The following is a 15,274-nucleotide window of genomic DNA, read 5'->3' as shown; positions in this document are numbered from 1 at the left end:
GTGTCTGTTCCATCAGGCAGTGGGGACACAGGCAGACTGGATGTCAAACACAATCGAATAGGGATATAGTTACTCCAGAAAATCTGAGCTAAAGCTAGAGGCTGCAACGGACAGGATTTCATTCCAGTTCTCCAGGGAGACTGGGTGAAGCGGAGCATGCTGGCAGATCCAACACACTCCCAACTATGTAGAGGGGTATGGAGCCCAGCAGCCGGACAACCCTGGGAGCTCCCGTATCCAGGGTCACTGCAGCCCTGTGAGGTCACCAGTGGGCGTGGGACTCTGAGCCAATGGTGCAGGCCAGGATTAGAGGGCGTGGGAAGATGACCTCTCCAGTCTGGACCCAGAAGGACTTCAGAGGCCTACAGTGTGGTTCTGTCTGCCTGGCCACGCAGAGATGGGGTGGGGTATGGGTTCAGGGCTTGGCGGCCTGGTGCTCACTGCCCTGGAGACAGCAGCATCTTTTTCATGGAAGGAGAAGACAGAGAGGACGGTGGGGTAGACTCTGGTCATATTAGAACGGGCAGGCACCCACCCACTTGGTCACCTGTGGAAAAGCTGGGGCCAGCCCTGAGTTCATTCTTCCTTCACCTGTGGTTTGCCCGGCGAGCAGGGACAGACCCGAAGAGCGTGGACAGATGGAGTGACCAGTTGGAGGAGACAGACTGGGCTGGAGAGGCCTGGAGTCTTGAAGGGGCATTGGGTGCCTCCTGGGCAGAGGGGCAGGAATGGAACCATGGCCTCTGTGTCCCTCATAGGGAGCACCTGCTCCAGGGGAGGGGTTCTGTGCTGAAGGAGTAGGCCCTGCCTCCGAGGAGCTTCTGTTGAAAGCACAGAGAGGGCCATGGAAGCGCTGGACTCAGCTGGGTGGATGGCTGGGAGATGGGGGACCCCAGGTGACAGCAGACTCTGAGGCCTGGGCAGCTCCGCCTAGCAGGGGAGAAGTCCCCCATACCCCCCTCACCCCACTTACACCCAGCTTTACCCCTGGCACGCCCTCCCGGGTGGGAGTCCCTGACTCATTTTCAGTAGAGGAAACTGAGACTCTGAGAGGTCACCATGAGCTTGCCTGTGATGTGGCTCAGCTGCAGGTTTGAACCCAGGTCATCTGGGTTCAAGACTGTGCTCTGCACAGGGTGGGAGGAGTGCAGCTCTGAAGGTGAGTGCATTGTGGAGGAGGATACAGGGAGGGGCAGTGCTGGCAGGGGGCTCTGAGAGGGGCAGGGGCTTGATGGGGTCCCTGGGTCAGGATGGCCCCAGGAGGCTACAGTTGGGGTATAAGGACCAGGTCACACAGGGTTCTGAATGCCAGGCAAGGAGGCAGGGGTCACCGCAGGGCTGTCCCAGCAGGGGAATCAATATATATGGGGCCCAAGCGCTGGACTCAGGGGATACCTGGCCAGCGAGGCCCCAACACAGGATGAGGCCTCTGATGACCAGCTTGGGGATGAGTGACAGGGAAGAGCCATGAAGTGGGGGTCACCACGCACAGCAGGGCCTGGCCACTTACAGCTGAGTGGCCTGCAGTGCTGGTGCCTTGGCTCTGGTATAAAATTGAATGAAGCCGGGCACAGTGGCTCACGCCTGTAATTGCAGCACTTTGGGAGGCCAAGGCAGGAGGATCTCTGGAGCCCAAGAGTTCCAAACCAGCCTGGGCAACATAGTGAGACTTCGTCTCTATATAGCTTTTTTAAAAATAAAAAAGGCCGGGCACAGTGGCTCACACCTGTAATCCCAGCACTTTGGGAGGCCAAGGTGGGCAGATTACGAGGTCAGAAGTTCCAGACCAGCCTGGCCAACATAGTGAAACCCCATCTCTACTAAAAATACAAAAATTAGCCGGGTGTGATGGCACATGCTTGTAATCCCAGCTACTCGGGAGGCTGAGACGGGAGAATCACTTGAACCTGGGAGGCGGAGGTTGCAGTGAGCTGAGACTGTGCCATTGCACTCCAGTCTGGGTGACAGAGTGAGACTCTGTCTCAAAAAAATAAAATAAATAAAATAAATCAAAAGGGTCGGCCAGGCAAAGTGGTTCACGCCTGTAATCCCAACACTTTGGGAGGCCGAGGAGGGCAGATCACCTGAGGTCAGAAGTTCGAGACCAGCCTGGCCAATATGGTGAAACTCTGTCTCTACTAAAAACACAAAAATTAGTCGGGTGTGGTGGTGGCAGCGTGCACCTGTAATCCCAGCTACTTGGGAGGCTGAGGCAGGAGAATCGCTTGAACCCAGGAGGCAGAGGTTGCAGTGAACCGTGATCTAGCCACTGCATTCCAGCCTGGTCGACAAGGAGACCGCGGCTGGTGCAGTGGCTCATGCCTGTAATCCCAGCACTTTGGGAGGCCAAGGCGGGAGGATCACCTGACGTCTGGAGTTCGAGACCAGCCTGGCCAACATGGTGAAACCCCATCTCTACTAAAAATACAAAATTAGCCGGGCGTGGTGGCAGGTGCCTGTAATCCCAGCTACTCAGGAGGCTGAGGCATGAGAATTGCTTGAACCTGGGAGGTGGAGGTTGCAGTGAGCCGAGATCGCGCCATTGCACTCCAGCCTGGGGGACAAGAGTGAGACTTCATCTCAAAAAACAAACAAACGAGACTCCATCTCAAAAACAAAAATAAATAAAAAATAAAAAGGGACGAAATCAGTTAGCCCTAATAACACTGATTACCCCCAACAGTCGCTCAACCCCAGTGTGAGGCCTCCTTCCCCCAGGCTCCCTTGAGCCCCATCTTACACCAGCTGAAGCTGCAGCTGGACTTTGTGGTCCCAGGTGCTGTCAGGGAAGACAAGGAGGGAAGTGGGGAAGAGGAGGGGAAGGGGAGACCTGACTTTCTCCCTGCCCAGGCTGAGTTCGCTGTCACCTCGGGTCCCCCAGCTCCCAGCCATCAGCCGAGCCGAGTCCAGCAGGTGGCATCGGGGTGCTGGGCGCCAGGGTGAACTTGTATATTTGGTGACGCCGGCGCGCCGACTCAGCGGCCCCCGCCTGGCTGGGGCGAGGTTGGCCCTAGGTCCTAGCGGGGTGGGGAGTACTGAGCAGGCGGCTGGGGCGGACGGACACGTGAGATCGGCCGCACACCGCGCTGGGAGCGTGGCGCGTGGCGCGTGGCGCGTGCGCGCGGCGAAGCGGAGTGACGTGCACGCGCTGTCTGCGGTCCCGCGCAGGCCCCGTGTGCGCGCCCGGCCTTAGACACCAGGCCCGGCTGCCCCGCGGGAGGGAGGCCTGAGCGCGCCCCCGAGCGCGTCCCCGAGCTCGCGCGGCGGGGCGCGCCCCTCGCACCTGCGGGCGGGCTGGGGCGGGGCCGCGGCTGTCCCCGCCCACCCGGGCCCGAGCCCGGGGAGCCGGGGCGGAACCGAGCGGCGAGGCCCGGGCGGCCGGAGCGCGGCGCGGCGCAGACAATGGGAGCGGCGCTGGCGGCGGCCGGGGCGGCCCCGAGGGCCGCAGAGTCCTGGGCCCGGCGGGGACCGGAGGCCGCGCCATGAGCCCCGCAGCCGGGCGCACCCCTGCGCCGCGCGCGGGCCCAGGCGAGCGGCCTCTGCGAGCCCCGGGTCCCGCCCTGGGGCCGGCGATGTGCCACCGAGGCTGAGGATGATGGTAGATTGCCAGGTGAGTGCGCGCCGTCCCCAGCCCCGCGTCGCGGGTGGAGGGAGGACCGCATGCCCCAGCCCACACCCACCGTGGGGAGGGAGCCCGGCGCCGCGTCCACGCTGAGCGTGCGCTTACGCAGCTCCGCGTCCAACCCCGCCTGGGACGGTAGGGAAACTGAGGACAGGAGAGGGGCAGGGACTGGCCCGGGGCACACGAAGTTGGCGGAGTCCAGAGATGAAGGGAGGGTTCCGGCTTCTTAGTCCAGGAAGGGCTCGGCTCACCCTTCCCGTGGGGTTTGCTTTGGGAATGACAGCCTCTAAGATCCTGGGGACCCCTGCCCATCTCCCATGTGGGCTCATTTGCCTGGGCTTCTCCGCGCACGTACAGGCGCAGGCCTGCGCATACATGCTCACACACACGCAGACACACACACCACACACTTCCTGGGGCTCAGAGTAGGACGGGACGCTGGGGAAGTGACTGGGGGAAAGAAGAAAGAGGGCGGGGGCTACTCTGCCATGGGCAGGGGCATCCAGTACCCAGCAACATGCCTGGGGCCATGGCACGGGGTGGGGGGCAAGGGGAGGACAGGCCAGCTTGATGGGCGGGGATTCTCCAAGGTTCCCAGGATCTGTCTGGGCTGGGGCACCCTGGAGAGGACAGACTGTGGGGTTCTGTGTTCACCGCTGTGATCACCTGGAAGCAGGAAAAGACCCCTTCAGTGTGGACGGGGCTGTAGGAAAGGAAGCCTCAAATTCCTGCTCTACAAATTGGAATGTTTGGCCTGGGTGACCCCAAGGGTCCCACAGGCTCGTAGACGTGTCTGTCGGCCTTAGGTCTCCACTGCGGATGCCCCCACTACCCACCGAGGTCTGTGGAAAATGCCTTCTTCTTGGAGGTTCTTCTGAGCAAGAGAAGCCGGCGGGGCTGAAGGGCTGAGGGCCTGGGGTGGTGCAGAGCATGGCCAAGCACTGGACAACTCTTGTGGGACAAGACTGTCCTTGTTGGAGCCTCAGGGTTCTTATTTGGAAGTGGGGCCAGAGCCGTTGCCCTGGTTGGAGTGAGGAGGCCTCACGAGTGAGCTGGACACCCCAGGACCAGCAAAGGGAAAGAGGGGAGCAAATGAAGCTTCTGAGGCTCCTTGAATTACCCCTGGAGCCTGCAGGTTCTGCTCCTTTGACCCCCTGGGACTCAGGAGAGCTGCTACCTTGACAACACCCAAACAAAGGTGTGTGTTTTGTTTTCTGGGTTTTCTGCCTGAGGCTGCTGCTGTGCTAGTGCCGGCCACCAGGGGGAGGCAGTGCCCACTGTGCTCATTGGAGCAACTGGAGTCAGGGAGAGCCCGGCAGGGTCCCTCTGGGGGACCCTGGCCTCCACCCAATGCACACCCCCCATTACTAGCATCCCTCTCCACAATGTTAGCTGCTCAGAGGCGGGAGGGGGCTCCAAGAGCCTCCTCTTTCCCTTCAGCAGGTGTGCCCAAGCACTCACCCTGGGTTGTGGGGGGGCAGCGTTGGGCTTGGGCGTGGCTCTGAAAGTGACCCAGGGGGGCCTGCCCTCCAGAGCTGGCAGTCTGGAGGGGGCGACGGACAGGGCACAAAAGCAAACAGGCACAGAAAGGAAAAAGCAAGTGCTGCAGCGAAAATAATGCCGGGGCTGCCAGGGAGGGCTGGGGCCTGCTGGGTGGGGATCTGAGAGGTCTCGCTAAGGGGACATCTGTGCTGTGACCAGAAGACAAAGCATGAGCCAGCCCTGCACGAGTCTGGACAGTGTGATGGAGAAGGCTCAGCAGGCAGGGCTGGGAGGCAGAAATGAGTTTGGCCAGAGAGGAGTGAGAAAGGAGGCCAGTGTGGCCCAAGTGAGCTGGGGGTGGGAGGGGCAGCCCAGGGGCCTGTGGACAGCTGTGTGACAACACTACCCTAATGTACAGCTTCCAGCAACAGACATTGATCATCACACAGTTTCTGTGGACCCGGATCCAGGGCAGCTCAGCTGGGTGCCTCTGCCCCCAGGTCTCAAGGGAGGCTGGGACTGGGGTCTCATCCATGGCTGGACTGGGCAGGACCAGCCCCCAGGCCATTTTCATGTTATTGGCAGGATTCAGTTTTGACTGAGGGCATCAGTTCCTCTGTGACTGTTGGTGGGGGCCCTCCCTTGGTTCACTGTCATGTGGGTCTCTCTGTAGGGCAGGCAGCTCACAGCATCAGAACTCACTTCCCCAGAGTGAGGGGTGAAGGTGGGGAGGAAAACAAGAGCAAACAAGCAAGGCAGAAGTCATAGTTTTTTGTAAATCTTGGAAGTGACCTCACGTCACCTGTGCTGTGTTCTGTTGGTGAGAAGCCAGTCACTAAATCCAATCACCCTCGGAGGAAGGGGATCACTCAGCAACTTATGTACCAGGAGGCAGGGATCTCTGGAGCCAGTGTGGAGGCTGCCTGGGACAGTGTCTGAGAGGAGGCAGTCAGGCCTGATTCTAAACATAACAGAGGCTGGGCGCGGTGGCTCACACCTGTAATCTCAGCACTTTGGGAGGCCGAGGCGGGTGGATCACCTGAGGTCAGGAGTTTAACACCAGCCTGGCCAACATGGTGAAACCCCGTCTCTACAAAAAAGAAATACAAAAATTAGCTGGGTGTCTCGGCAGGTGCCTATAATCCCAGCTACTCCGGAGGCTGAGGCAGGAAAATCACTTGAACCTGGGAGGTGATGATTGCAGTGAGCCAAGATCATGCCACTGCACTCCAGCCTGGGCGACGGAGCCAGACGCTGTCTCAATAAACAAACGAACAAACAAACATCATGGGAGCCATTGGAAGGTGTTCCCATTGGAAGATGCTCCCGTATGCCACAGGGGGCCGATATCTGATTTTTGCTTCATTTTCAACCCGTTCATGGTGCAGATGAGGAAACCAGACCAAGAAGGGAGTGACTTTCCCCAGATCACAGCACCAGTGCCCAGCCTGTCCGACTTGTATTCTGGGCTGTGTCTCGCCCCTGTGAGAAGTTTCTTTCCTCACAGTTGTAAAGGCCAGAGGTCCAAAATCCGGGGGTCAGCAGGACCCTGCAGCCTCTGAAGGCCCCTTTCCTTCCTAATCCTTCCATCTCTAAGTCTGTGAGGCAGCTAACAGGTTTTGTAGTATTGTCGCACATTAGCGTGGTGATGTCCCCAGGAAGTAGACGTTAGAACCATCCCCATTGTGCAGGTCAGGAGACTGGGGAGGCCCTGAAAGGCACAATGGCTAGTTTGGGGTCACAGAACTGGCAAGAGGCAGGAGCTTGGTGACCCAGATGGCTTCCCCTCTCTGAGCCTCAGGGGCTGGGAGCATGAGAACACACTGGTTGGCTGTCCCAGCTCCCAGGGTGGCTATGAGTACCTGGAAGTGCCCCTTGTCTCCCCTCACACATCTGCCATCACTCTCCCCATTTCCTTAACCCCCAGCACTGCTGCCACTTGATTTTTACGAACATCTGAATATGACGAACATAGAGATTTTTACGAACATCTGAATATGATGAAGTAGCAAAGGTGGATATTCACTCATTCATTTCGTATCTGTCTCCTGGGCCCAGGCCATGCCAGGGCGGGGGGTGGGGGTAACAAGAGTCCGGGGAGTTGCCAGGGGAAGGGGAAGTGCTCATCTGGGGAGTGCGTGGGCACAGAGAGATTCCAGAAGGAGGTGTCCTGTGGTCGTGGTTGATTCGTGGAGGGGAGGTGTGGTGATGGCACAGAGGGTGATGACTGGGACCAGTGTCTATCGGGTCAGCTTCCTGGGCTGCTGTCACAAAGTGCTGGGTGGCTCAACACAACAGAAATGTATTCTCTCACAGTTCTAAAGGCCAGAAGTCCAAAATCCAGGGGTCAGCAAGGCCATGCTGTCTCTGAAGATTCTAGGAGAGGATACTTCCTTGCATCTTCCAACCTCTGGTGGCTGCCAGTTTCCTTGGCATTCGTTCCTGGTTTTGTAGACGTGTGACTGCAAACTGTGCCTTCATCAGTTCGTGTCTGTCCGCCTGTGCGTGTCTGTCCAATTTTCCCTGTTATCATAAGGATAGCAGTCATTGGATTAAGGCCCACCCTAATCCGGTATGACCTCATCCGGATTCTATCCGCACAGACCCTATTTCCAAATAAGATCTCATTCACGGGTACCAGAGATCTTTTTGTTCAGGGACACAGTTCAACCCGTAACAGGAGTATTGGGAATGATCCCCCTCCCAAAGGCCGGGTACCCGCGTGCCTACGGGGACTAGGGGAGCAGCGGGGAGTCGGAAGACATCGCAGGAACCCAGCCCCCAGCTAGGGGGTGTGGGGGCGTGAGCGGAGCCCGCCTGCTCCTCAGCTTGGCGCGTTCTGGCGGCAGCACCAGCAGGTGGCGCTGTGCCCTCCCGTGCGGCCGCCCAGCCCGGCGCGGAGCTGCCGCAGACAAAGGTCTCGCCTTCAGGTTGCGAGGAGCCTGCGCACAGCTGTAAACAGGCCAGGGGCACGGCCACCTCATGGGTGACACACACGGGAGGAAATCAAACCAGGCGGGGCCGAGGCGGGGTGACTGGGTGGCGACTTTGCGTCGGAGGCCGGCGCGGGGCCGAGGAGGAGGTGACAGGGGTGGCGAGGAGGACCATGGTTTGCAGACCGTGGTGTCCGCGGGGCGGAAAGGAAGGCAGGGAGGAGGGATAGGGGACCTGCGAGGCTGCAGTGGCCGGGGCCCACAGGGGCCAGGAGTTTGCCTTTCGTTTGGTTCCTCACCTGCAAGCTGAGCCGGCCTTTCTCAGGCCTCTCCAGAGGCCGTGCGGCTGATTACACTGCGGTTTGCAAATAGCTCTCCTGTTACTGCAGGCCCAGGTCTGCAGGTGCTCGGAAGGCAGCCCTGGGCACGGGTGGGCTGTCTGTGCAGATAGAGACTTGAGGGGTCCTTCCCCCCAACACCAGCCCCAGACCCTGCCTCAGGGGAGCTGGGATGCCTGAGGTGGTCCTGCTGCTCCTGGTGGGGGTCAGCACAGCCCCTCAGAGGCGCCTTTGATATACAAAGGGGCGAGGCAGTGTGGGGCTGAGGAGCAGGGGTCAGGTCCCCGCCGTGGAGCCGCTCACATGGCATCAGCGAAAGGGAGCGGAGTGCACAGCGGGCCGCTGGCCCAGGAGTGGAATGAGTGGAAGCCATTCCTTTATTTTTTATTATTATTATTATTATTATTATTATTATTATTATTATTATTATTATTGAGACAAGGTCTTGCTCTGTGGCCCAGGCTGCAGTGCAGGGGCCAGATCACGGCTCACTGCATCCTCGACCTCCTGGGCTCAGACTTCCAGAGTAGCTGGGGCGGCAGGTGCGCGCCAACACTCCCAGCTAATTTTGGATTTTTTTGTAGACACAGTTTCACCATGTTGCCCAGGCTGGTCTCAAACACCTGGGCTCAGGGGATCCCCCCGCCTCGGCCTCCCAAACTGCTAGGATTAAAGGCTTGAGACACTGCATCCAGCCAGAGGCCATTTCTTACTGTCACCTCCCTACCCGCACAAGGCCCTCCCACCACCTCCTCGCTCACCGAGCCACCAGGCCCGCCCCTGAGGCTGCTGGTCCTTGACAGTTGGTTCAGTGATTGATTCACACAGCAGATACTGGCCTCTGTACACCTGGCTGGCGCTGGGTGCCTGGCCCGTGGGGAGCACCCTGGCTTCTGTGGAAGGGTCAGGGGTATGGGGCAGACAGATCTTGTGGAGAAGGCATGGGCTGCCTGTCTGGGGTCCTGGATTCAGTGGCCACTCTGCCATCAGTGGCGTGGTCAGTCACCATTGCACGCTAGCCACAGGGCTATTCTCCACAGAGTCCTTCCCTCTGTCCCCTGCTGCAGAGGTGCCTGGTGATGACAGCCAGCCCGTAGGCCTTGTGCTAAAGTGTCCCTTGTATCTGCTCAGCACTCTGCAAGATAAATGCCACTGCCATCCTCACTTCCAGGTGGGGAAACTGAGGCACTGGAAGGGGAAGGAACTCCCACAGCTAGGTAGTGGCAGCTTGGCAATGGTGCCTCCCTGTGTGCACACAAGCCTGGGAAGGGCCAGGCACCAGGACCACATTCCTTCCAATTACAGTGGCCTTCCAACGGTCAGGGCTGGGCCCGGCTGCTGGGCAGGGCAGGGCTGGGAGGCCCTAGGCCCCAAGTGGTGGTTAATGGCGGCAAGGAGACGTAAACAGAGTAATGAGCCCCTTTCATCGTCTCTCTGCTCTAATGAAGGCCTTGGACTCTGGGCTCTGCATTTTGGGGGTTCTTGATTCTGGAGCCTCAAAGAGTCTTAGGGCCAGGGGTATGTGGGCCCCCCATAGGGGTGGGGTGTGAGCTTGTGGACTCCCAGGGTCCTCTCCCAGGGCAGCCAAGCCAGGGTGAGGAAGTGGAGAGGAAAGGGAACGGGAAGCATTGTGGCATCCCCCTAAAAATGACAAGCCCCAGAAAAAAGGGAGTATTCCCATGGCAACCCAGAGCAGTTGCTTGGCAACTGCTGGCCCCCAAAATACTTGCCTGCAGGAAGGCTCAGGGCTGGGGCTTTCCGATGGGCTTTCCGATGGCTCACCTCCAACCCCCACCAGCGCACACCCACCCCTGGCCCAAAAAGAAGACTCTGAGGCTGAAAGAGAAAATGCAGAGACCAGGGTCCAGGACCTTCATTAGAGCCTGGGGAGGAAGGGGCCTGACCTGCTGAGTTTCCTCAGATACTTCTCATGGCCCTCCACCCTGACACAGGACCCAGTAGCCTCTGCCCCTGGATCCTTCCTGAGGGACACCCCAGTCCACTCCCCTCTCCCCATCTCCCCACTCTGCCAGCCACCCGGCATCAAGCCAGTCCCCTAGCAACAGAGGCCGCTTCCTGGATACCTGAGTGAGAGTTGACAGTGGCAGAATGTCAGAAAACGCAAGGTCAGAAAGCACAGCGATGGCTCGGTGCCAGCCAGAGTGTGTGGGGCCATGGGGTACCACGTGTGGTACCGTGTGCTTTGCCGCCCTGCAGCCGTGGGCTCCCTGGCCTGGGGCTGGATGGCATGCCAGGTTGTGGTTGGGCTGGGTACAGACCTTGGAACAGGGGACTGTGGTTCTGGGCCAACTTTGATACCGACTGACTATGTGACCTTAGTGTGTCCCTTCTCACTGGCCTCAGTTTCCCCATTGGTGGCCCATCTACCCCTCTGCCTGTGTGTTCACCGTTCAGTGCATAAACATTGCCCTGTGAATTATGTCACCTACTGGGGCCTTGGGGCAGGAGAGTGAGGGGACCAGGACCAGGCCGCCACTGCCTTTCCTCCTCATATGTCAGCATCCACCTCGGCCATCAGGCCCCTGGTCCTCAGGTGAGGCAGGTGGCTTTGGAGCAGGACACCTGGGTCCAAATTCCAGCTCAGCGCTTATTGCTGGGCATCCTAGAAGCAGCGCAGGACCCCTCTGAGCCTCCCTGTCTGCCCTGAGGCCCCCGCAGTTGCTGTGAGGGTGTAAGAAAGCCCTGCCCTCTGGGCTCCCATAGGGGCTGCCTTAGTTTGTGGGCACCCGCCCTGCACCCAGACTTGGGCACTGCGGGAGCCGAGGTGAGAACATGGATGAGGGGTGTCCGGCCTGGAAGGAGCGAGGTGGAGCCCCAGACCCTGGGAGAGGGTGGGGCAGTAGAATGGTGGGAGAAGGCAGGTGGGGCCACACTGCCCAGTGGGTTGGACTTTGGGGATGGGAAGGCTGTGAGACCTGGTTGCCTCAGATGTTCTCTCTGGGGATGGCAGTGAGGGTAGGACTGTTGGTGACCACTCCCCGGGACCTCCGGGTGCTCTCATGGAGCCAGGATGCCAGTCTGACCCTGATCATTTGCTCACTGTGTGGCCCTGGGTCATGATTTCACCCCTCTGAGCCTCCCTTGCCCCATCTGTCAAATGGGCAAGGGGCGTGCCCACCTCCAGAGTTGGGTGCTGGGCTCGTATGTTCACTTGGGGGTCGTCGGCTGGGCTCAGGGTGATCCCATGGGGACTCTGCCCAGCCACCCCCAGCTGGAGTGCCACAGGAGGAGGGGCAGGGCAGAGGGCAGCACAGACAGTGGCGGGGAGCTGCCGGCCCACAGCCCAAGGTGCGTGCAGCCCCGGCCCACGTTCATGCTGGATGCCACGCCAAGAAGGCGGGCGGACGAGGCAAGCCCCCAGCCCAGCACCAAGGAACAGGCTGCAGGAGGCCAGTTGGTGGGAGGGAAGATTCAGGCACACAGCCCCACCCACCCTGCGTGGGTGCTGCACCAAGGACCTTCCCCACCCCCTCCCCCACGTTGGCCTCCCCTCCCTGCACTGCCCGGTGGGCACATAATTAACTGAATTGAGCTGCCCAGTCCTTCTGGGAAGGATAAGGGGGGCCGGGACCCACTGCCTGCTGGAGGGCACCCCAGTCCTTCCCTCTTTCTAGGTTAGGGTCCAGAAAGGGCTCCCATGGGAAGGGTGCAGGACCTCTCTGCTGGACGCCACCTGAGAGGTCAGGTGTGCCCATCTGACTTTTGTGTTCCGAGGGAGGAAGGCAGGGAGGGGTGGGCTTGTCCATTGGAGAGAAAGAAGAAAGCACCCTTGGCCAACCAGAGGCCCTGAGTCCAGGAACTTCCCCCACCTCTGGCACCCGCCCCTCTTGGGACTTTGTCCTGATCCCAGATGTGTGGGGGGGTTGCCCTTTGCCTGTAATGTAAGTTCAAAACTGGAAGGGTGGGACCGTGGGGAGGGTGGGACCGTGGGGAGGGTGGCAGAAGGTATTTAAGTCCTGGGGGCTGCCACCACCTGACCTGAATCCATTCCAAAGGGATTCCCGCTCCCACCCCACCCCACCCCTGCTGGGCTATAGCTGCAGCGGCACTTATCTGTCCCGATGATCAAGTGATCAGCTGATTAGTCACCTGACTAGTGCTGTCATCTGTCATGAGGTTCACCAGGAACAGCAGCCGCAGGGAAGTTCGGGCTGTCTAGAGGTCAAGGGGAGAGAAGCCTGGGAGCTGGGATGGGAGCCCTGGCTTGGCCTCAGCGGACCCAGACAAGTGGGTTCCTTAACTCCTCTGCACCCCCATTGCCTCCTCTGTGGGCCTACGGATGTGGGGGAGTATGAGATGTTCCTGAGGCCCCTGGCACCGCATGGGCAGGCCCTCCGCAGATGGCAGCCAATGTCTGCTCCGCTTCGCAGAAGGGAGATGGCCGATGGCCCACCAGCTCCCGCTGCCTTTGGGGAGCCGGGGTGTGGGTGGAGGGCAGGGACACTTGCAGGCCCTAAGTTGAATCCACAGGTTTTTTTCAGGTAGGGGAACTACGGCCCCGAGGAGGCGAGTAAGTTGCCCAGGACACGCATCCCACTCTCCCCCCACCCCCTTCTTCCCTGAGGCCAAGTTCCAGGCCCTGCTGCCCAGTTGACAGGACTGGAGTTCAAGGGTGAAGCAGTCCACCTGGTCCCAGGCCCTGGGTGGCTGGGGAGGTGACAGCTGGGGGTAGTGGGCAGGTGGGTAGTGCCCAGTGTGGAAGGTCTCAGCTGGCGGCACCGCCTGCCTGGTCCCCCTGCCCCCTCGAAATAGCCGCTTGCTGTTCTTCAGGACTCCATGAGGTGTTTCCTTCCCAGCTGCTGGGGTTGGGGAGTCCCTGCATGGAGCCCTGCCTCCTCCCCTCTCCGCAGCCCTGAGGGAGGGTGCTCAGGGGTCTGGGGACGCCGGGGCACCCATTGCTGTCTGGCAGATATGCAGGGAGCAGGGTGTGTATCCGGGGCCTCTGGGCCTGCAGGGGCAGCGGCTGTGTGCTGTGGGATGCGGTGGGGCACATGTGCACTCTAGCACGTGTGTTGGGGGCAGGGGCATCTCTCTGCCTTTGGGTGACCCCATATGTTTGCAGCATGCATGTGCTCAGATGTGACAAGCTTGACAGTGGCTGAGGGAGCACATATATGAAGGGGTATGTGTGGCTGCGTGTGGGGACACATGGCTGGTGCCTGGGGAGGGAGAGCATGTTGCCACAGTGAGTGTGGGAGGAAGTGGGGGTTTGCATTTTGCCTTTTTAAAGCACTAGACCTGGACAGGTGCGGTGGCTCATGCCTGTACTCCCAGCACTTTGGAAGTCGAGGCGGGTGAATCACCTGAGGTCAGGAGTTTGAGGCCAGCCTGGCCAACACGGTGAAACCCCATCTCTACTAAAAATACAAAAATTAGCCGGGCATGTTGGTGCACACCTGTAATTCCAGCTACTCGGGAGGCTGAGGCAGGAGAATTGCTTGAACCTGGGAGGCAGAGGTTGCAGCGAGCCGAGATCACTCCAGCCTGGGTGACAGAACAAGGCTCTGTCTCAGATAAACAAACAAACAAAGCACCAGGCCCAGGCCGGAGCCGTGACCATGAGGAGGGCTGAGTGTCAGTTTTCTCATGTGTTACTGGGTTGACAGCCGGGCCCAGCTCACAGGGTTGTGGTGGCTGGGAACTGCTCAGCCACTGCCTGGCACACCCAGCTGCCCACCGTGATGCTGGCATGGAGACCTGAACAGCTCTTGGAGGGTCCCTGGGCAGGGGAGGGCAGCTGGTACCTTGCTGTCGTTTGTCAGGCATCCCAGGTGAGGCAGACAGGAGAGGCCCTTGAGCCTCGCCTTCCAGGGGAGAAGCCAAGGAAGGAGCCAAGCCCAGGGGTTAACGGGACAGTGGGTCCCAGGAGGGTGGGACACAGCAGTGTCCCTCAGACCCAGGGCCCTAGAGTCCCAAGGGATTGCTCTTCTCTAGCCCTGGGGAACTTCTTGCAGGCAAAGGACAGTGAGAAAGAGGGCAGCGGGCACCAGCCCTGCCACCTCCTGGCAGCCAGCCAAGGCCTTGTGCCCTCTCCAGAGGCCAGGGCAGCTTAGGAGGTCCCCTTCGGAAATGGTAGCCCCACTTCCCACGCCCTCAGCCCCTTCAGGCAGGAGGCAGGCTGGTGGCAGCACCGGGCACACACTGTCCCTGGCACGGCAGGCAGCCTCCCAACCACAAGGGCCCGTTTGTCCTGGTTCCCCTGGCCCGAGTGCACTGGGCGACCAGGGCCTGCTGGACACAGGGGCCTGACTGTGGGCTCAGCCCCCATCCCCCATCCTCACCAGCCACGGCTGTGCCTTGGGGAGGGGTCTCTTTGCCCACACCAGAGCAACTTCTACTTACCTGTGAACAGAGACCCATTCCCCAAGAATTGTTCCTGGGCCAGGAATTTAGGAAGGGAAAATCCCCTAGGTTAAACCAGGGCCAACCTGACCACCTACCACCGCCTCCACCGTCCCAGGGCAGGCTGGCTTCTGGGAAACTCCAGGGCCCTGCTTCTAAGAAAAAGGGCTCTTGCTTCCCAGAAAGCCTGGCTGCCTTCCTCCTCGCTCTTCCCCCGCCTGGCTTCCCTCTGCTTATCTTCTCTTCTCAGCCTGGTTCCTGGGGGGAAAGCACTTTAATGGGAGGGAGCCAGGTAAGCAGAGGCGGCCCCACCCTTCCCTGGCCCTCCACCCCCTTGCCCTCCCTCAGGCTCCTCTCCAGCCTCATCACCTCTTCCAAGGAGCTCTCCTGGTGATCTTCCCACAAGAACCTCCGAATATTTTAGAGTCTGGCCCATCGAGCTCACTTGTTCATCTAGGCATTTATGGAGAGCCGGCTGTGTGCTAGATGCTGTTCCAGGCATCAGGACCCTGGGGCACAGAGTCCCTGCTCTCAAG

The 15,274-nt window shown here is 59.9% G+C and overlaps 1 protein-coding gene across 2 annotated transcripts in view; it reads left to right on the top strand.

Annotated features, from left to right (window-relative positions):
• Positions 1-3,298: 3,298 nt before the first annotated feature.
• Positions 3,299-15,274, top strand: part of RALGDS (ral guanine nucleotide dissociation stimulator) — a 51,350-nt gene continuing 39,374 nt past the window's right edge. Inside the window, exon 1 of one of the 2 annotated variants that reach the window (XM_031014335.3) lies at positions 3,299-3,610. In XM_031014335.3, the coding sequence (XP_030870195.3) occupies positions 3,593-3,610 (18 nt within the window). In that variant the 5' untranslated portion in view covers positions 3,299-3,592. The remainder of the gene's footprint in view (positions 3,611-15,274) is intronic. The other variant, XM_055351443.2, reaches the window with a different exon arrangement.

The sequence above is a fragment of the Gorilla gorilla genome, chromosome 13 (genome assembly GCF_029281585.2).
Source record: "Gorilla gorilla gorilla isolate KB3781 chromosome 13, NHGRI_mGorGor1-v2.1_pri, whole genome shotgun sequence".
NCBI lineage: Eukaryota > Metazoa > Chordata > Mammalia > Primates > Hominidae > Gorilla > Gorilla gorilla.
The sequence above is the reverse complement of the archived record's forward strand: the minus strand, read 5'-3'. Positions and strand labels throughout refer to the sequence as shown.